The sequence below is a fragment of the Amphiura filiformis genome, chromosome 6, assembly GCF_039555335.1.
Source record: "Amphiura filiformis chromosome 6, Afil_fr2py, whole genome shotgun sequence".
Classification (NCBI taxonomy): Eukaryota; Metazoa; Echinodermata; class Ophiuroidea; order Amphilepidida; family Amphiuridae; genus Amphiura; species Amphiura filiformis.
In genome coordinates this window covers 16,076,376-16,098,378 of record NC_092633.1, presented here as the reverse complement: position 1 = coordinate 16,098,378, position 22,003 = coordinate 16,076,376, and the positions used below count along the sequence as shown (strand labels likewise).

The window sequence follows — 22,003 nt, the reverse complement described above, 5'->3', positions numbered from 1 at the left end:
CTGCATTATCCTGTAAAATAATTTTAATGAGGACGAAGCAAATGCATTTGGCTACTTCGTTTCAAAGTAGCCAATTTGGGTTCAAAGGACAAGGTCTAAACTGAATGTAATATCACCAGGCTGAAGCCTGGGTGAAAAAAGCCAGCCAAAAAGGCACGGCAAAAAGGTTTTCACTGAATTTCTGCTCATAACTGATATGAGGCCTACTATCAACTTTCAGTGGTTCGTTTCAGAAAACGTTTGCGCTCAAGTTGCGCCAGGAGACTGGAGGTTTTTTAAATTTGCTGTTAGCATATAAGACTTAGGAACCGGGGGCTTGTGGCCTATATACCTTTCAGCCCCCCCCCCCCTCAATAATCCTAGGTGAAGTAAAAAAATTGTGATAAAATAGAGGAAATGGGTGATTGTGACCTATATTTTGCAACATTTTCTGACTTCCAGGAAGGGGGGGGCCTCGGCTGAGGGTGGCTCACCAATTTATTTCAATTTTCAGCCCCCCTCCCCCTCATGTTGAAAATCTTCCTAAGCAAATTGTTAGGCTGATAAAACAAACCCGTCTGACTGGAACATACTTAAAATTCATTAGCTACTGATTTTAAAAAGAGACGAGAGAGATTATTCTCTGATGAAGTGGACCACACTTTTAGGTGATCAGTACAGTGGGCTTATGTTTAATGATTTTTTTTAAATGATTATCATTTTGACTGTCTACCGAAGATAGCAATCACGGCGGGTTTATAGGAGACAAAAAGTAATTTTTTGCGTACTGAATCATCATTGTTTTTTGTTTTGTTTGGTTTTTGTTTGGTTTTTGTTTTGCTTTTTTGCTTTGTTTCTTATTTCCTTTCCTTCATCATGTTCCCAATAATCTCTGCTATATAAGTGCCGTTTTAAATTTTGGTCAGCTTCTTCATTTTAACATTTCTTTATAGCTTTATATTCGGCCTAGTGCCGATTTTTTCTTATCGCGCGGCAAATTATAGCCGTTTTACCGGCCCCGGGATTTTGCGCACTGAATCCTCACATTTTGCGTACTGAATCAGCATCATCTATAGAACACGCGTTATGCCATGTTTTTGGAACATTATTATTTTGCATGTTTTTTGCTTTGCTTGCTATCTTCTGTAGATAGCATTTAGAGCCTGTAAAGAAAATATATTTATACCTGTATTTTTTTCTTTATGTTTAATGATTTTTTATAATGATTATCATTTTGACTGTCTAACGAAGATAGCAATCACGCGGGCGGGTTTATATGAGACCAAAAGTAATATTTTTGAGTAATGAATCATTATTGTTCTTTGTTTTTTTTTTTGTTTTTTCTTATTTTCTTTCCTTCAAGTTTCCAATAATTTCTTCTATATAAGTGCCGTTTTAAATTTTTAAAATCGGCCTAGTGCCGATTTTTTTTAGCGCGCGGCAAATTATAGCCGTTTTACCGGCCCCAGGATTTTGCGTATACTGAATCCTCCCTTGCGTACGGTATCATACTGAATCACCATCATCTAGAACTCGTGTTAGGCAATGTTTTTTGGAACATTCTTATTTTGCATGTTTTTTGCTTTGCTTGCTATATTCTGTAGATAACATTTAGGGCCTTCAAAAATAATTCATACCTCTGTTTTTTTCTTTATGTTTAATGATTTTTTTTAATGATTATCATTTTGACTGTCTAATGAAGATAGGAACCACGGCGGGTTTATATGAGACAAAAAGGGTTTTTTTTTGCCGTACTGAATCATCATTGTTTTTTGTTTTGTTTTGTTTTTGTTTTGCTTTTTATTTTATTTCCTTCATGTTCCCAATTATCTCTGTAAAATAAGTGCCGTTTTAATTTTTGGTCAGCTACTTCATTTTAACATTTCTTTAATTTAATTTTTGGTCAGCTTCTTCATTTTAACATTTCTTTATAGCTTTGCATTCGGCCTAGTGCCGATTTTTTCTTATCGCGCGGCAAATTATAGCCGTTTTACAGGCCCCGGGATTTTGCGCACTGAATCCTCACATTTTGCGTACTGAATCATCATCATCATCTAGAACGCGTGTTAGGCGATGTTTTTTGGAACATAATTATTTTGCATGTTTTTTGCTTTGCTTGCTATCTTCTGTAGATAGCATTTAGGGCCTGCAAAGAAAATATTCAATACCTGTATTTTTGTCTTTATGTTTAATGATTTTTTTTAATGATTATCATTTTGACTGTCTACCGAAGATAGCAATCACGGCGGGTTTATATGAGACAAAAAGTAATTTTTTGAGTAATGAATCATTATTGTTCTTCGTTTTGTTTTTGTTTTGCTTTTATGTTTTGTTTCTTATTTTCTTTCCTTCATGTTTCCAATAATTTCTGCTATATAAGTGCCGTTTTAAATTTTGGTCAGCTTCTTCATTTTAACATTTCTTTATAGCTTTGCATTCGGCCTAGTGCCGATTTTTTCTTATCGCGCGGCAAATTATAGCCGTTTTACCGGCCCCGGGATTTTGCGCACTGAATCCTCACATTTTGCGTACTGAATCATCATCATCTAGAACGCGTGTTAGGCAATGTGTTTTTGGAACAGTATTATTTAGCATGTTTTTTGCTTTGCTTGCTATCTTCTGTAGATAGCATTTAGGGCCTGCAAAGAAAATAAATTTATACCTGTATTTTTTTCTTTATGTTTAATGAATTTTTTTAATGATTATCATTTTGACTGTCTACATACCGAAGATATAGGCCTAGCAATCACGGCGGGTTTATATGAGACAAAAAGTAATTTTTTGCGTACTGAATCATTATTGTTGTTGTTGGTTTTTTTTCTTATTTTCTTTCCTTCATGTTTCCAATAATTTCTGCTATATAAGTGCCGTTTTAAATTTTGGTCAGCTTCTTCATTTTAACATTTCTTTATAGCTTTGCATTCGGCCTAGTACTCTCTAAATGTAAAAGAGTGAAAAACCACTCTGAATTTCAGAGTGAATTTAAGTTAGCTCTAAAAGAGTGGGTTTTAGCTCTAAAAGAGTGAAAACAGTACACATAATTTCACTCGCGATTTCGAGTGAGCCTCACTCGCTCAAAAGTGGCGCAAAATCTCACTCTTTCTTGGAGTGAACTGTCAGCCAATCAGAAGCGCCGAAAATCGGCCGATGTTTGTTGAACTTGTGTAACAAAATGGCGAACAGTGTGTGAATGAATGGCGAAAAGAAAGCGGATTTGATGAAGAAATAGACAGCATACTCAATAGTGATTACATTTATGTGTAGGTCATAACTCGTAGCAAGTATACACTTGGTCTGGAGACAACGGCGGCAGTAAGCTTAGGCCTAAGTCATACGTGAGCAGTTTGTTACCGGCCCAGTGCCGGTTTACATGTACGCATATATGTAAGCTTATGTAGGTTACGCCGCATCACGCTTCAGACTGTGACCGTAAACATGGTATTTGCCAAGTGTTATGTCCTACACCTAAGTATACTCACCATTGAACAGTTTGACTATTAGCTTCACTAAATCCATAGTTTTTCATCATTCATTCCACACTGAAGTTCGACACATGGTGTATGTGCTTAAGCTTTAGACCAGTTCAATATTCCTAGACCGGGCCCTACCCTAACCTGGGGCCTAGCCTCACAACAATTTAAAGCACATAGTATACTGCTGTGATATTCCTGTATATAAAATAGGCCTAAATGAATAAATAAATAAATAAATGCTCTTTTCTGATTCACTCTTTTCCGGAGTGAATTTTTTCACTCTTTCTTGAGAGTGAGCTTCACTCTAAGAGTTGTCACTCAGATGGCTCTTTGAAAGAGTGAGATTTCACTCTTTTTGAGTGATTTTTCACTCTTTCACATTTAGAGAGTACCGATTTTTTTTCTTAGCGCGCGGCAAATTATAGCCGTTTTACCTGCCCCGGGATTTTGCGCACTGAATCCTCACATTTTGCGTACTGAATCATCATCATCTATAGAACGCGTGTTATGCCATGTTTTTGGAACATTCTTATTTTGCATGTTTTTTGCTTTGCTTGCTATCTTCTGTAGATAGCATTTAGGGCCTGCAAAGAAAATAAATTTATACCTGTATTTTTTTCTTTATGTTTAATGATTTTTTTAAATGATTATCATTTTGACTGTATACCGAAGATAGCAATCACAGCGGGTTTATATGAGACAAAAAGTAATTTTTTGCGTACTGAATCATTATTGTTGTTGTTGTTGTTGTTTTGTTTGTTTTTCTTATTTTCTTTCCTTCATGTTTCCAATAATTTATGCTATATAAGTGCCATTTTAAATTTTGGTCAGCTTCTTCATTTTAACATTTCTTTATAGCTTTGCATTCGGCCTAGTACCGATTTTAGCGCGCGGCAAATTATAGCCGTTTTACCGGCCGGCGGCCCCAGGATTTTGCGTATACTGAATCCTCCCTTGCGTTAATACTGAATCACCATCATCTAGAACTCGTGTTAGGCAATGTTTTTTGGAACATTCTTATTTTGCATGTTTTTTGCTTTGCTTGTTATCTTCTGTAGATAGCATTTAGGGCCTACAAAAAATAATTCATACCTCTATTTTTTTTCTTATGTTTAATGATTTTTTAATGATTATCATTTTGACTGTCTACCGAAGATAGCAATCACGGCGGGTTTATGAGACAAAAAGTATTTTTTTGCCTAGGCCTACTTATCATTATTTTTTGTTTGTTTTTTTGTTTTGTTTTGCTTGTATCTTTTTTCCCTTCATTCATGTATCAGGTACACTCATGACATGGTAAAAGTCAAGTAGGGTAAATTGGGGTAAATGGAACGCTTAAGCAATAAATCATTTTCTGTGGTCAGGAGGGTATCCATATATGTGACGTGTCATGTCAAAAGGAGACACTTTTGGGCAGGTTATGAATTTTGAGTTTTTTACATATCTTAAATATAGAGATATTTTGCTCCACAACGCCGTTTCCCCCAATGAAATCGGACATACCTAAGCGAAGATATTGAGTTCGGAAGTTATGGTATTATAAAATTGGAAATTGAGATATCGGCCTTTAAAAATATTATTGACAATGTTGAGAATAGGAATTAATTTTTAAAATGTCTCAAAAACTACAAGATGCCAGTTATATTCCGGTCTGAAACTACTAGACAATATTTTTAACATTAATAACATCACAAATTCGCACAAACTCAAATTGTGAAAAAATCACCCACCGGCAGATTTTTGGCTATTTCTCAATTTACATTCCTGCCCAAAAGTGTCTCCTTTTGACATGACACGTCACATATGATTTTTGTTTGTTTCAATAAGTAGATAATATGTTTTTACAACTTGTTTTAACAGATAAACTCCCATTTTATGGCTTTGTTTCTTGTATCGGTCCAAATACATGCATGGTCACGGTGTTCCAGTTACCCCAACAAATTGGGGTAAATGGAACAGTGGGTTGGGTAATTGGAACAAGGAGAATTACTTGCAAGGAGCCTACATTCATAGCTATATTTACATTGAAAAGACATCAGAATATTTTATTTAACATATATTTTGTGACTAAACAAAAGATTAACAAAAATAATTTTGTTTTCATGTTTTTTTATAAACATGGTAAAATACCACGTAAAAATACACTTTCTCTCGGTACATAACAGAAAAAAATGGTTTTCAGATTTTTTAAAAATCAATAGGAGGCCTAATCTACCATGAATTAGTTATTTGTAATATATAATTTCATAATAATTAAACCAATTAGTAAAAAAAATATTAACATGTTATATATATTTGAAGTCAGTCAACCGTGTTCCATTTACCCCAAGTGGATCTGTTGTGGGGTAAATGGAACACCAAACTAATTAATTAGCTAATTAGCATATTAATTTGCATAATTTCATCATTAAAATCTGCTATTTTATTGTTTAAAACATTTATGTTATTGTAGATAACAAACATATTGCCAATATTGTAAGACAACTCTCAGCACAACATTCAAATAGTTAGGAATCAATACCCTTAAATTAGTAATGTTCACTGAACCGTAGCACCACTTCAAGGTCAGTGACAACATTTGAGATTTTCTTCCACTCAAATACCGAGTAAACCCACGCTTGGGGTATGAAACGAAAGCAGAACGTATGGCGTTGGGGGTAAATGGAACAGTCGGTATGATGTTGCCCAATTTTTTTCTTGATTGAGGGAATTGTATTCTCAGCGTTCCATTTACCCCCACCGTTCCATTTACCCCAATTTACCCTACTACTGAAGGATACTCAGTATATGGATCTAAAAAGATGGCCTAAAAAGCTAAATTGTATTTAATGCAATTTATACCGTATTAATTATGAATTCAATATGAGATGGAAATGGATTCAGTCAATAGAAAATAATAATGATATGGATTTTATGTTCAAAACGTACGTAGCCTACCATTATAAAAATAATGAAATGTTTGGTATGCTTAAACAAAATCACACTCGTCGTGATCCACAATATATTGTGGTACGAAATGCTTCTTTAATCTTCCTCGTTTGTTTATTTATTTCTTCTTTATACTGGGTCCATATTCAGGGGAAAATTTAAGTATTCCCCTGTTCTTCCATATGGCCCAGTTAAAACGATTATGTTCGTTTTAAAAACTTAAATGCGCCTTCTCTTTATAGGTATGTGGAGTAAGTTTGAAATTCAAAGCGCGCTCCAATACTTTGGCTCTTGATAGGAAAGTAAGTAGGCCTATTTGGGATCGAACAATTTCTGGCATTTTTAGCCTTTGTAATGATGGTCAAGAAGATGTTAAACATTTTATGTTGCAATGTAGGCCTAAGGCATATGAAGATATCAGAACTCATGAAATAAATAGCCTTGAATACTCACTTTGTAATGTAGGTTATACAATGAGTCTGGAACATTTTCACCAGTGGCGGAGTTAATGGGATGCTGAAATGCGTTTCTTTCATCTTAGGCAGTAATGTAATGTTCTTTACGGTACTTTATGCCACCCCCCAGAATCATATCAAGCCATTGATTGTATTTTGATAAGTATTGTATGAAAATATCTTTCTCAAGAACATGAAGAAGGTAGTGGGCTCATAGAAATAACCTTAAAATCAATAGTCCACTGTCATCGTGGGCCTATGTTCATAAATGTCAAGCTATTTTGTCTTGAAGTCCCGACTTTGCTCTGAGACTAGTAAACCAATAGTTGGTTTACTAGTCTCAGCTTTGCTATAGGCCAAAACGAGTTATAGCTTAAAAAGTGTTGTATCAATTACATGTATATGTATATATCATTTTAATGTAATGTTCTACATGTAGGTCTAGGGCTTACACCGAGCCAGGGAAGTGTTTGGACCTTTCATCAATTTTTTTATTGAATCACCTTTTGTAACTCTGTAGGCTAAATGTAGAATGAATCGTCTTAAACGTGTGCCGCTGATGTAAAAGCGTATGTTCTAATAAATGTCTATTAATTATACCTATCTAGTGTTTGTATCATAAAATGAGTATTAAAAGTAAAAGTCCAGGAAATTAAAGTAAAGTGTCACCACAACCACAGAATAGCTGTGGTCACAGATAATGAGGCCATGAGGGCGTACTTACTGCATTTTTTGTGAATGATTAATCCAATTGCATGATGGGAAGGACTATTCAATGACAACATGGCCACTGTTCAGAATTGAATGCGACCAAAATTGTTAGAATAATCGCTGCAATTTTCTAAATATTTAGCCCAAAGACGATTTACAATCGTGTGATAATCCAACGGAAAGTACTTACTCTACCAAAATGATGTCAGGAAAAGACGGAAGGCAGCAAGTAAGTGGAGAAAAATCTTCATAAATCGATGTGCCCTGCCCATTTTTTGACATTTTCTTGTTTTCACCGATCGATCCGACTTTTCCCCAAATAAATAATAAAATGAAATATCTAACTTACATTGTTTACAATGTTAAGGCATTTGGCATGGTATTGTGATATTGTCTGCAGAAAATGACATGGATATGTTGACTGTTTGATTGCAAGTTTGCTTCTACATTCATGCATTCATGACCAAATTTTCAGTCTAAAACTAAAACTAAAAGTAATAATATGAAACAATCACAATGAATATTATAGGTATGCTAGGTGAATTCAAATTTGCCATCAAACTGCATCATTTTATATATCAAATTAAAGCCCTTGCTTGAGTAAACAAAGCCAAAACTGAAAACGTTTTTTTCATAGCACTTTCCGTAACAAAGTTACATCTTGTCAAAGATTGACTTTCATCAAACAATGTCAAAAAGATTCAGCTAGCAAAATTCCCCAAAACGGCATTTCGGGGTGTTTCTAGATCTTAAGTCTCATTATGATAGCAGCTTTTTTTAATGGAACTGCTATCAAAATCCCTCTAAAATTCCATGTGCGAGTGACTTATCACCATAAAAAGTCATATATTTGGGTCAAGTGAAGTATAGAAAACATATTTATGTAGGTTTCTTTCTTCGGCCAGTTGTTTTAAATTTCTATGTAAAAATGCATTAACATTGTCGGCGAATTTGGCTGACTAGCAAATGTGTTTGCCTGGCATACCTAAATATTACACACTGTTCACAAAGCTTCACAACCTTTCTTTCGTATGTACCCAGGGTTTAAGGCTAACTTATTACGGTAGATTGGATACAGGATACACTGAAGTGCTGAAACTCACTGAACTTGCATGTAAATTGATATTGGATTCAATTAATTTTGGGCGATTCGCAGCGAAAGCGATATTTAGTGTCTTTAGCGAGTTTAAAATCGCTAAGCTAGAAATTGAGTTTAGGCGGCGGTGGCGGCGAGAGCGATCGCTCGCCTCAAGCAGCAAGGCCTCAAGTCCATACTGAAGAAATTGTTGCTCCTAAAATGATTGCAAATTTACACATAATCATTTTTCACCACAAAATCATGAAATATGAAAACACAGATGAGCAATGTACATTGTATAAAAATTATACGGAGAGGTCAAACAGGTTGTTAACAATATTTATTAATATTTTGCCACATTTATGATGAAAACAATTAACACTGAATTAACCCTAGATGGCACATGCTACAACTTGAGAGTCCTTAAACGTTCGAAATAAACTACAACTGGTCTTGTGCAAGATATTTGTCACACAAAATTAAGCTAAGCCTTACTCGAGAACTCTAGCTTCGAATTTGTACACGATAGTTACGCATTCGATGCTAGAGTGCTTTGCTATTGTTTTTCAGTCGGACAGTGGTGCAATTTTTTGAACTGTATGTTATTTATTCTGAATTTGGATGGAAGTTATTTTGATGAGTCAACTGTATCTTTTGAGCAAGATTTCCCTATTTTGGACAAACTAAAATTTTGCTGAAGTGTAATTTTTAGCAATATTTTTGATGCAATCGCCTGCCGTGATCGGCTGTTTTTACTTCTGAACTTCCATTGCTTTACACAGTGTCATGCCCCGTGTCATGCTTCAGCAAATCCGACTAGATTTTGAATGCAATGGTCTCTAGCCTACTTGTAGAATGTGAAGCTAACGGTGAGCAAATTCTGGGCTAGACTTCTCGAACAAGCTAAGCCCTTCAATATAAATCCAGTGTGTGAGTGTGATGATGATCAGCGAAACTTGCGTATGCGACCATACAATATGTTTTTAATATTGTAGTCATCTGGGTATTTCGAATATGCTTTGCGGCTCAAACGTAGTTAGTATAGGCACATGGGGAGCGGAAAACACCAACTTGGTGTTTTATGACCTTTGCTTTGTAAGTTTGTTTGACATTCTTTTGTTGCTACTACTTGCTAGCGACAATCACAAGTCTTTCAATCCATGTGAGTGTCCTTGACTACGCATCTATGCTTCAGTGGTCAAGAAAAGATTCAAAAGATAATCTCTGCCTCAATAATCTCAAGTTATTGTCTGAGACAATATCTTGAGACTGACTCGTGCCGCCACTCTACGGCCATAATCCCATGATTCATTCTGTCAAGGGTATATTTTTGTCATCTATCACTACCAGATCAAAATAATGGGTTTTCTATATCAAATCATTGAATATATGAACGTGTACGTTTTCAAGATTTTGCATGCGTTGGACTTCTCACTTTGTGTTTGAATGGGTGCGAAAAGGGAGTAAGCGCGTAAATATGTGTGATTTTTGCATTATACATGTAAAGTAAACACTGGTCAAAGCCATCGGTTATTAAAGGGTTTTATATATACATATGATACATTATCAATATTTATACTGTACATAAATGTATGTAAATACTACTGTGCTGTAGCTGCAATTTACTATTAAACTATTTCTTTCATACCATACAGCAGTTTACTAATCCCGAAACCCCAGGATATGTTGGTTTTGCTAATTTACCAAACCAAGTTCACCGCAAATCTGTCAAGAAAGGATTTGAATTTACACTGATGGTTGTAGGTAAGTGGATTAAAAAACCCACCTTTTCAACATTTGTCAAAAACAAACTTCCAGAAGCAGCAAACTGAAGTGAAATTGCTCTAATATTCTGAATTATTATCAAAAAATAATTTTACACGTATGTATTATGTTTATACATTACATGTATTTGCGTAACTGTTTTCATATGGGTTTGTGTTACTTTGATCATACAACATAATGTAAGCATGTTTTAATTGCTTGTAATTTGATTGAAACATCGCAGAACAATAAAAACTTTCATGGACATGCTTTAATTTCAGGCAAGTTAGACATTGATCGCAATAGAGGAGTTACACACCACTCTCCTGAGGGAGATTAGGTGTACTAGAGAGTTTTACTCTGACTATCCCAGTGCCTGCAACCCTGATAAACATTTTTTGTAATCATTTGCATTTTCAGGTGAATCTGGACTTGGGAAATCAACTTTAATCAACAGTTTATTTTTGACAGACTTGTATCCAGAAAGACATATAGCTAGTGCTGCAGGTAGGTGTTACATTGCATGTAATGAAAAGGACTGGTTAAATCTGGGAGGGAGGTTAAATGGCTGTAAGGGAAGCCTGGAGCAACAGAGGACTCAAGGAGAAGTTTTTAAAATGGACATTTAAAACAATTCTGGGATGATTTGTAGTAATTGAGACTATATTTATGAATCCCATTATTCCAACAAACATCCTTGTGTCTCTCTTTCTCAGCACATTGCAAAATGACAGAGATATAAACTAACAGAAGCCTCAGAAGATGTTAATAGCTTAGTTGCATGCAAGCCACCAGTATTCTCCAGATTCATGACTCATTGAGTTTAATTGGTTATTGCAGGATATTTTGCATAATTATGTAACATAAAATTGTTCTTCCTTCCACCTTTCAGAGAAAATTGATAAGACTGTGAGTATTGATGCATCTACAGTAGAAATTGAAGAAAGGGGAGTTAAGCTTAGGTTAACAGTAGTGGACACACCAGGCTATGGTGATGCCATCAACAATAATGATTGGTAAGTGAATGAACTTGAAGTCCATGAATAACATTTATGATCCTAGTCTCAAATATTTCACCTTTCTGCCCTACAAATAACGATGCAGTGTCTGTAATTTCCATAGCTTGAAAAGACTTGTACAGCTCTTCATTACAACTTGACAAGATTAAACCTAACCCGACTGAAACTCACTATGTAAACCACTGCGCATGCATGCATTCTATGTGATGCCATGATGCAATTAGCCCAAGTTATATATACCCACGGAATCGCTGTCCAGGCCAGCATAGCTCCCGTGGCTACAGGTTGGTGATCTTCTGCATGGCGTGCTGGGAGTCGGGAGGTTTGAATCCTGGGGTACCAAGGACTTCTTTGTTCATCTTCTCTCTTTTTTCGTTTCTTCTTTCCCTTCTGATAGAAAAAAAATCATGGGTTGGGTTAGAGTTAATTGTATTATATACCAAAATAAAACAAAGCTGATATTTTATATCCCTGCAGTTTTGATCCAATATTGAAATACATAGATGACCAATTTGAAAGATACCTCAATGACGAGAGTGGCTTGAACAGAAGAAATATAGTAGACAACAGAGTGCATTGTTGTTTCTACTTTATTTCACCTACTGGACATGGGTAAGTTGTTAATTGCCAAAGTTAAATGTTTCGGTTGTTGAATTCCATTTTGCTTGATACTGACGGAATAGACACGCCATAACTGATATCTTTTGAAGAAAAGAAAATAGTTTTATTTGGGGGCAAGGGTACAAATCTGTGATTAGAATTAGTTACATTTGTGTAAAAGAATAATAAACAGTATGGATACCAATTCAATTGTGATATTTGCCATCAGTTTTCTTACTAGTTTTCTATTATATCTTTGAACATAAACATCCACCATGGGGGAGTTCTCTGCAGACTGAGATCCAATTGATCAACTGAGTATTTGTACCCATTTATAAATTCAGTAGTAGGCAATAGAGATAAATTGTATTATGATTATTGTGTTACCACCTTCCTCGCAGCCTGAAGCCATTGGACGTGAATTTCATGAAGTCCTTGCACAACAAGGTTAATGTAGTCCCTGTTATAGCCAAATCGGACACACTCACCAAGAATGAGGTCATTAAGCTCAAGGCCAGGGTATGTAAGGTGTTACTACAACAGGTGGATTGCACACTTAACTTGCCTGCCTGTCTGCATACAGTTACTATTAGCTAGAGTTTTTCTATGTTTGTGTACTGACTGTGTTTTCATTCTTTGCATTGTGTGATTGGATATCTCCCACTCCCTCTCACTCTCTATACATGTATCACAATCTGTGGCTTGCTTTTGTGAGCAATATGTTGTATCTTCTATTCACTATTTCCAGTTATGCATCCTTTTTCGTAGTTAGTTCAGTTATTTCAAATCCTGTATTTTGCATGTAAATGTGCATGCACTAGATAACATATATAGTAAGTTACTTCAAGCTTAATAGCTTATGAAAAGGATGCGCTGTGTATGGAAAGTAAATGGAAGAAACAATGTCACCCATAAATTATACTGCCTTTGCACAGTGTCTTGCACTTACAAGAGGAAACCTGATGACCTATCCACTTGGTAACAGATTCACTTTGTGTATGTGTACACCAGTCTTAAAATAGTCATCCACCAATGCCATCAAACAAAATTTGACAAAATTGGATGTGACTGGCTGGCTCACAATTTTAGGAGAATCAGGGTTTCCTCTTGACTCATTCAGTCACTCACTCACCCATTCACCCACTCATTCACTTTGTCACTGTTTGTGTGTATATTTGTGCCTCTGTCTGGTAGAATCAAGCCATTGGATGTATTACTAATGAAGAAGCTGCATAACAAAGTCAATGTTGTGCCGTTGATTGCCAAGGCTGATATGCTCACCATGAAGGAGGTAGTTGGGCTTAAAAGAAGGGTAAGCATATTCTAAAGTCCAAAGGAGTCCTAATACAGGGTAGTAATAAGTGTTTTACTTAGCTACCTCTGGTGTATGGTGCATATGCATGGATTCAATAGCCAATAGAGTCATTATTTTGGTAACCAATTTAGGATTGAGTATATATAACATGTTCAAATTTTGATGATAAGCCATCATATTACAGCTACAAATTGCATGTATGTGGTAGGCCTATGATGTTACTAAGCTTTACCTATTTACCTCTACTGAGTTGGATGCAAACAGTGTTTTGTGTTTAAATTACAAATCTCAGAATATCTCTGTAAAGTAGATAGACTTTCTCGACATTAATTCATAATAAGTTATAGTATTTCTATGAGTGCGCCGTCTGTTGTCATACTACCGGTCTTCACAGTCCTGATGACAGTGACACATCTGACCAAAGCTTGACCACTCACAGAGCATGCTGGCGATTTTGGGGGGGCTTTGGCGCGCAGCCCCCGGGTCAAAAGTAGGGGCAAAAATGAAGGGCGGCGGAAGAAGAAGGCGGCAAAAACAGGGGCGGCAAAAAAGCGAATGGGGCGGCAAAACAATTAGCAAAGAAAAAAGGCGCAAAAAATTGAAAAAGCATAAAAATTTTTGGAAAAAGGTTGCTTTTATGGCGCTAGCACCTGAAATCCTTTTTTTTTTTTTTTTTTTTTTTTTTTGCTCTTCACTTTTTCAAACGACCGTGAAAAAAATTGGGACAACCTTTTGTGGCTGTTAATGAAGGGGCGGCAAAATTGTTTCTTCTTCAGCCCCCCGGGGTTGGGGCGGCCACGGTACGCCACTGCAGAGGGACAACTGCACTGGTTAATGATAACCAACAGCGTACTTGTAGAAATATTATAACTTGAATAGCTCCCCTTAAATTCTTGTCTCTTCAAATCCTCTATCCTTAACCTGTGAAATATATAACAAAATAGCAAAAGGGAGCTTTGCTGCTAATTTGTTCTATTCAATCAAATATGGTGTCTCACGGTAAACTAATGTGGTGCATGTTTATGTGGTAGCTGTGTGTCTTGTTAGATCTTAATCAGTTCCATATTCTACGTATTATACTGGCTTATCTATGGCTTACGAAGTTTCATCTTCTTATATTGTTATGTACATCTCAAGAGCAACCAATCAAACTTGTTGTAGTATGAATATGAATGATCCTTCTAAGATGGAACTTAAATTGTTTCAGAAACTTACTCTTGTCACTTGATTCACTATTATAAGGACAGCCCCTTACAATTAACAATACCATATCTGACTACTCTGATAAATAACATTTGGAGAGCTACCCTGATTGCAGATGATGGTCCTTAAAAAGATACCATTTTTGTAAAAATAAATGTAAATTTGATACCTTAGTGTCGAGTCTTGCTCGGTCAAAGAGTATCCATATTCTGTTTATTCATGTACATACAACGTTTGACACAATTAAATTCCCCATGGGTGGGAATGGGAGTACACAGCCCCTGGAATAAATTGAACAGACTATTCTTGTAAATGGCACCTTTCTGCTGTTGATGGGGAGAATACTAGTATCACCAGGAATCGGGAAAACAAGGTCAAGAATGGTATCACTTGGGTACAAAATATCGAAATACATGTATCACATGACACCATTCTTGACCTCACTTTCATTGTTTGTATCAATGTTCACACAACCAACGACAGGAAGGCGCCAATTATAAGATTGGTTCATAATGTATTAAGGTTGGTCTGAACCCTGGAATTATGGAAACTTTCGGGCCTCATAACTTCTAAATTGTTGGTCTAAAGTATATAAAAGTATACATATTTAGAATGGCAAAGACTTGATAAGTTCAGCTGTGAGGTCAAATTTGGGCCAAAATGGCACTTTTGGCCTAAAATCCCAAAAATAACGGTTTTTGGCCCACTTCTTTTTTGTGCACCATAACAAAAAAATTCTTGGGCCAAAATTTTTTTTAAATTAATTTTTAAAAACTAGATCAAAATATCTAGGACACGTTTTTTCATTTTTTGAATTTCGACTAACTTTGAGAAATTTGCCCCCAAAATGGTCAAAAAATGTTGATTTTTCAAAAAAATCATAAAAAAGCCCGATTTTGGCACAAATTTCAAATATTTTTAGTGAAATTGGTCAAAATTCAAAAAAAAAAAAAAGGGGTCCTAGATATTTTGATCTAGTTTTTAAAATTAATAAAATTAAATTTTGGCCCAAGAATTTTTTTGTTATGGTGCACAAAAAGAAGTGGGCCAAAACTGTTATTTTAGATTTTAAATAAAAGTGCCATTTTGGCCCAAATTTGACCTCACATATGAACTTATCCAGTCTTTGCCATTCTAAATATGTATACTTTTATATACTTTAGACAAACAATTTAGAAGTTATGAGGCCCGAAAGTTTCCATAATTCCAGGGTTCAGACCAACCTTAATGTATTGACTGTCTAAAATCAGCACAGATGCAAAGCTGACCAAATCCTTAATAGTGGCTTAACTGTAAATGTGTTGTTTTCCTCCTCCATCTTGTACATATACATTGCTGTGATTTTATGTAAAGTGTTTATAATACTATTATACTTCATGCTTGCATAACATTGGCAACAAAAGCTCATGTATATGACCCGGAGCTCATTTAACAAAGACTATTGCTTTTATGTTTAATATACCATATGATCAATTGCAATTTGTAAGTCTTTGTTAAACACATTGGTTTCTCAAAGTCAGATACCTCTCAACATTTGTTCTTCATATTTATGCACACATATTGCCTGACATAAATTTCAAAACCAATTTCGATTATTAAAATGTGCATTTCCGTAGTTTTTTGAAGCATGATGTCTGTTTATTCTTCTTTTCTCACACATTGAAAAATGATAAGGCCCATAATATGCACTTTTGTTCCGAGTTGTTCTGCAGTGGAGAAGTATTGTTAAAGCAGATTGAATCCATCGTGGGATGTTTTTCAAACAAATTCAGGCTACCGGGCGATCATGCATATCAAGCTATGCATGACTGGCAGATAATTGACCGGCAGCCTGGATTTGTTGGAAAAACTTCCCACGATGGGTTGAATCTGCTTATAGTATGTGTGTCTTGGGTTCAAAATCTAGATATTACAATTCTGGGGATTTGCATGGGAAAGTTTTTATTTTAAACCATAATTGGAAATTCATAGTATGTTAAATAGTTCCAACACGTTACAGTTAAAGTATAAACATGTAAATCTTATAAATTTAAATATGCTATATTGTTTAACAGGAAATAATATTAATGGTTTTGGTATTAAAGTGTTGCTTGATTCTTGCAGAGTATTGGTAAATTTACATTTTTGTTCAATATTGAGAAGTGCCTCATTGACTTAATGTTGAGCCACATAAAGCAGTGCCCTAGCAAGAAGCGTTGTCAAGATAAGGTCTGTCACTTTTCCTTCCTCTCTTTAGATTTTAGATGAGATTGATGAACATGGTATCAAGATCTACCATATGCCAGAATCAGACTCAGATGAGGATGAAGATTTCAAGGAGCAAAATCGACAGCTAAAGGTAATGTTGTGAATAGTCTATAGAGTGTATTGCAAGTCATAATTTTATTTTGAAAATTTTAGGGAACAAACCAAATGATCAATGAAATCTTATAAAGGAAATGGTTACAAATGTTTATTTTGTTTAAAGGTAATGTTGTGAATACTGTCAAAATGTATTGCTGATTAATATAATATTGAAAAATTAAAATGGTGAATGTGCCATGTATGTGGTAGGATTTGGTATCAAATAGAAATGATTCACTTTATTACTGATTTGTGACTTATATTACAGAGCTTATGATGTGGTATGTCACATGTCATTTCTAGTTTTGCAAAAGCTAGGGTAACTTATAATTACATTTCTCATGACTTTCAAATCAATTGCATTATATTTCAGAAATTGCACATTTTGCTGTATTTAACTTATGAAAACTTTTTTTTTTTTCACAAACTTGATTAATACTGACCTTTCTTTATCACTTTTGTTTAACAGAATAGTGTACCATTTGCAGTATGTGGGTCCAGTCAAATGATTGAGGTGAAAGGTCGTAAGGTTAGAGGTCGACTCTACCCATGGGGTGTTGTTGAAGGTATGTAGGCTCTTTTACATTGCATTAGATATATACTAAAATATGTAAATGTAATTTGTTCACTGGGCTTTGTTGTCATTGTGAAAATTTAATAAATCCATCAGACTTTGTTTAAACTTTGAGATGGATGTATACAAAAATTCAAGATGATTAATTGCAGTCCTGTGGGACACCAAAATGGGTATTAGACACATTAGGTAAAACCTGTAGAACATTTGAGTACTATCGGGAGGGGTAAGTAATGTTCATAACTAAATGAAATACTGTTAATCCCACTTATAAAGGAGGAGTAAGTTGTGTCAGGTATGTAATAAATTGTGCTCATGTGTCTCAAACTAATATCAAACATTAATTGTGAAAATAATCTTTCAAATCTTAAAAGCTTGTGTTTCTTCTGTGTTTCTTTTCAGTTGAAAATCCAGACCACTGCGATTTTATCAAGCTCAGAAGTATGCTAATGTAAGTGCAGTGCTGTAAAGCGGAAGTCAACTTATGAGTGATATTGTATAGAGAATAGAGCTATTCCAGATTAAATGGGCTAGTAGTAGTAATTGATAGAGGAATAGCTTTAAACCTGAAATTTCATGACCAAGTATTCCAGCAGTTTGAAAAGACTTGATGAGATACAAGACCAATTAAAGTATATTTAGCATTTATGCAAAAATTTCAATTTTTCATACCCTATGTAGCAGTAGCATAGGTTTACTGCTTCAAATTGAATATGTTAATGCCCATAATCAGTGTCCAAATTGATGCTTGGCACTATAAATACACAGGGTGCCCATTACCTGCTGTGACATTGCCTGCAGAGGATTTGTAGTGAGCGGACTTAGATAATGCACTTTGTACATTCATCTATATGAAGTTTCTTTACACATGTATACTATTTTCTGATTTAGCACTCACATGCAGGATCTGCAAGAAGTCACTCATGAGGTGCATTATGAGAATTTCCGATCAGAAAGACTGGCAAGATCCGGTGGAACGGTAGAGAAGAAGAGAACAGCGTAAGTCTATTCTACTTTTGATGTAAGAGGGACACTCACTTTCAAAATTATAAATGTTCTTGATACTTGTATGTCGCTAGGACTCTCAGGGGAAAGATGCGGTGGGATTTAATATAGTCATACAATCATAGATGTGTCTGCAGTCTTATGCTCACGGATGTTTGATGGCATGTAGATTGTAGAACTATAGTCATTTTTAGCTTAAGCTGAACACTGATGGTGCTATTTATCTTAAATCTTCTTTGCATCTTTATAAAGGGTAGACAATTGTATAATGGCATTAAAACAGCAGAAAAATGAGTAACAAATAGTGAGGACATTTTCAAAAAAAGTTTAATCTTGAAATGAAAGAATTTTAATTTTATTTAGCCAATTAAAATTGACTAAATAAAATTGAAAATATATGTCAATGGTGCCCCCAATTCACACACACAAATATAGATAATAGAATAAAATTTACCACAAAAAAGCAGAAAAATATGAATAATTTGATAGAGAAAAGACAATCAAAACAGCTAAAATATATGTGTATATGAGTCAGATAGCTGTTAGTATTATCCAAGTCTAGAATTCTCGGAAGAATCAAGATACTTTATCGTAGAATAATTGTGGTTTTATTGTAACTCTTACTTCCCTTTATATCACTTCAAATGTAAATTTAGGATGAAAGGTGTGTGTTTTTAACTCTGGCAGCTTTGCTATAACCATCACAAATTTTCTTACTTACAAAAATATGCATTCTTCTCTTTTCTATTTCTAGAAGAAGCAGTAGGAATGAACCAGATGGTGGTAGTGCTGGTGGTGGGTCAGAAAAGGACAAGATCTTACAAGAAAAGGAAGCAGAGGTAAGATGTCGTGATATTGAATTTATTCTCTTTATTTACAACACGTTATTACAACAACAAATACATTTTAAATGGTTGTCTTTCAATAAACATGAATGTTGCAATTTTAACCAACATAAAATCCTTTTCACTGGCTATTATTCATGTTGTGTGGTGAAAAGTTTTGTCCAATTATACTGCATGTAACTTACTGTAATGTGAGTATCAAAGTTATTGTTTCCACGTTTAGTATAGGGAGTTATGGTAATATATGGTGTACTGAAACTAAGATTATGTGTGAACTTTATTACTGAATTATTAATTTGCACTCAATTTTATCTCTACAGTTGAAACGTTTGCAAGCAATGATGGCACAAATGCAGGCACAGATGAAGGCACAAGGTGGAATGCCATCTGAGCCTGTCTAAAATGATGCTCGCCAAGTAAAGTAGGTTTAAAATTGTTTAATTTCATCTTTTCAAATTAAATTCCTAATCATGTAATGCACTCATGCATTTTAGACAAAGAAATATCGCTGGGATGACTTATCCATACTGCCTGATAGGTTTTGTGTGTGTGTGTTTATTTGTATTTTTACTTGACCATGTTATACTTGTTTCAGAAATGTATTTTCTCATAATCTTTCTCCTGGATATCACTTATTTGTTTCAATTTCAATTTCAATTTAACAAATGAAGTCTGTTTAGAAACAAATATGCCCAATAGTGTATGGGCATATGACGGATTGTCATGTCCTATGGGATAGGACACATGAAAAAAAAAAGTAATATCTTAGACATAGTAAATAATAAACCTGATCTCTTTCATCTCTTTAAAAATGTCTAGAATGTAACACAACTTGGCTTGATAAATATGTTAATAGTAATATCTTTTCTCAATTTTTTTCCAGATTCTCATTTTTACTCTGCAAGTCACTGTTTATGGCTTGTGTTTTATATTAATGGACAAATGGACAGGATGCAAGCAATTGGAGGGAGCACCCATTCACCATTGTCTTCAATTAAATCATCTCTGTAGTTTTTGCCTTTTCATATTCTACAAAAGTGGACATTTTCGCAAAGTGTGAACAATTACACATGCAAAAGATTAACACTTTGACAGTATTTTGGGATGTCAAGTTAAGAATTACTGGTTAAATGTTAAATTAATATGATTTCTTTTACAAAATAAGGACTCAAAATATATCCTGAAAAACAAAGCAACAATTATTTCATGAAGTATTTGCCCAGCATTTGTGACATGTTGATGGCCCCTCAGCTCATCATTGAATTAATGTAGGTAATTAGGCTGAAGAAAGGAATTATCAGAAATAGAATGTGGTTGTTGAGTTGGGCCATTGATTGGCCATGTCACAAAGGAATCATATTAAGACCACCAATCTACAAATTTGGCATCCTGAATATGAATATAAACAAAATCGGAAACACAAGTATACAGCATGTATGGTTTTCTTGTACTGGCATGGTGGATTCCGGTTCTCGTTTATTTTGTCCTATTAATGGTTACATTTTACTACTTACAATTCAACACAAAATCTGACACTGTTATTTTTTTGCTTAACTTCCTCTTTATGTTTATTTATAGACGGATAAAACAATTTTAATAGGTAGATAATTCTTAACACAATCAAGATTTCACATGTTGGGCTATGTGGTGGTCAACTAGGATAAGGGAAGGGCTGTTTTTGTCCAAGTGGATTTTTGACCCTGAGCTGGCTAGTCACATTTGTTCATGCTGAAGTGGGGTTCACTACCATACTACTAATATTGTTACATTTCTAACTATCCATAAGGGTAAATAAAAATGTTGCCCTGCCTGACCAACCCTATCCAACAATCAAAACTTTAAAAAAGCACCCAATATTTCCAAAATTGACTTGTTTGTGACAATTGCCACAAATATTGTTTTGATTAATTAATACTGCTACTAGTACATTAAAGGCTGACAATTTATTTCTCTCTAATTCTCTAAATAGCTTATTAAATGAGTAGATTTTGATGTTTAATTCAATTTATAGTAGATTTAACCCATCATGGGACGTTTTTCAAACAAGTTCAGGCTACCAGCCGATCATGCATATCACGCTATGCATGATTGGCAGATGATTGACCGGCAGCCTGGATTTGTTGGAAAAATTTCCCACATGGGTTGAATCTGCTCTAATGATACATTTATTTAAAAAATGAATTTGTTCAGGAGAATATAACTTGAAAACAGTAAATAGTATTGTGTTGGGCATGCATATATCTTTTGTTATTTTGCATTCAGAGATGATAGTTATTACAAAATCGAATGTAGAAGCAAGTTTATGAGAGTGTGCTGTCAATAGGGAGCTAGGAGATATATTGACATGTTCATGAGCATCCCTATTTTGTACGATATATGTTGCTGCGAGTACCTTTGTATGTATGTATCTTGTGTAGTATTAGATTTTCCCAACAATGTCAGATATTACTGTATTGTTTTTTACTATTTATTCAAAAGAAACAAGTTTTTGTACGAAGTGTAGGGTTTAGTTTATTTTCAAAACGTGCTTTTACCAAATTGTTGTATTTTATGTAAAAAAACTCATTGCTGTAACCTTAATGCTTAGTGTATTTGTTATTATTTTTGTTTCATTTTGTTACCACCGAAATATAACTAAAAGCTTTATGCTTAATACCAGGTTGGTGGTATTTCCAATGCATCAGGTCGTATGCATCATCTTATAAAGGGCT

The 22,003-nt window shown here is 34.7% G+C and overlaps 1 protein-coding gene across 2 annotated transcripts; it reads left to right on the top strand.

The window, feature by feature from the left end:
• Positions 1-7,592: 7,592 nt before the first annotated feature.
• LOC140155058 (septin-2B-like) lies at positions 7,593-19,710 on the top strand. 2 transcript variants are annotated; one of them, XM_072177743.1, is made up of 12 exons: positions 7,593-7,775; positions 10,280-10,388; positions 10,809-10,895; positions 11,281-11,404; positions 11,885-12,019; positions 13,202-13,319; positions 16,762-16,863; positions 17,338-17,434; positions 17,845-17,893; positions 18,334-18,441; positions 19,202-19,286; positions 19,613-19,710. In XM_072177743.1, exons 1-12 carry the CDS (start codon positions 7,746-7,748, stop codon positions 19,691-19,693), a joined length of 1,125 nt encoding a protein of 374 aa, XP_072033844.1. In that variant the 5' UTR covers positions 7,593-7,745; the 3' UTR covers positions 19,694-19,710. The 2 variants fall into 2 exon arrangements, with proteins under 2 accessions (XP_072033844.1, XP_072033843.1); XM_072177742.1 differs by lacking the exon at positions 13,202-13,319 and adding an exon at positions 12,409-12,526 and having other exon boundaries at positions 7,594-7,775.
• Positions 19,711-22,003: the final 2,293 nt, after the last annotated feature.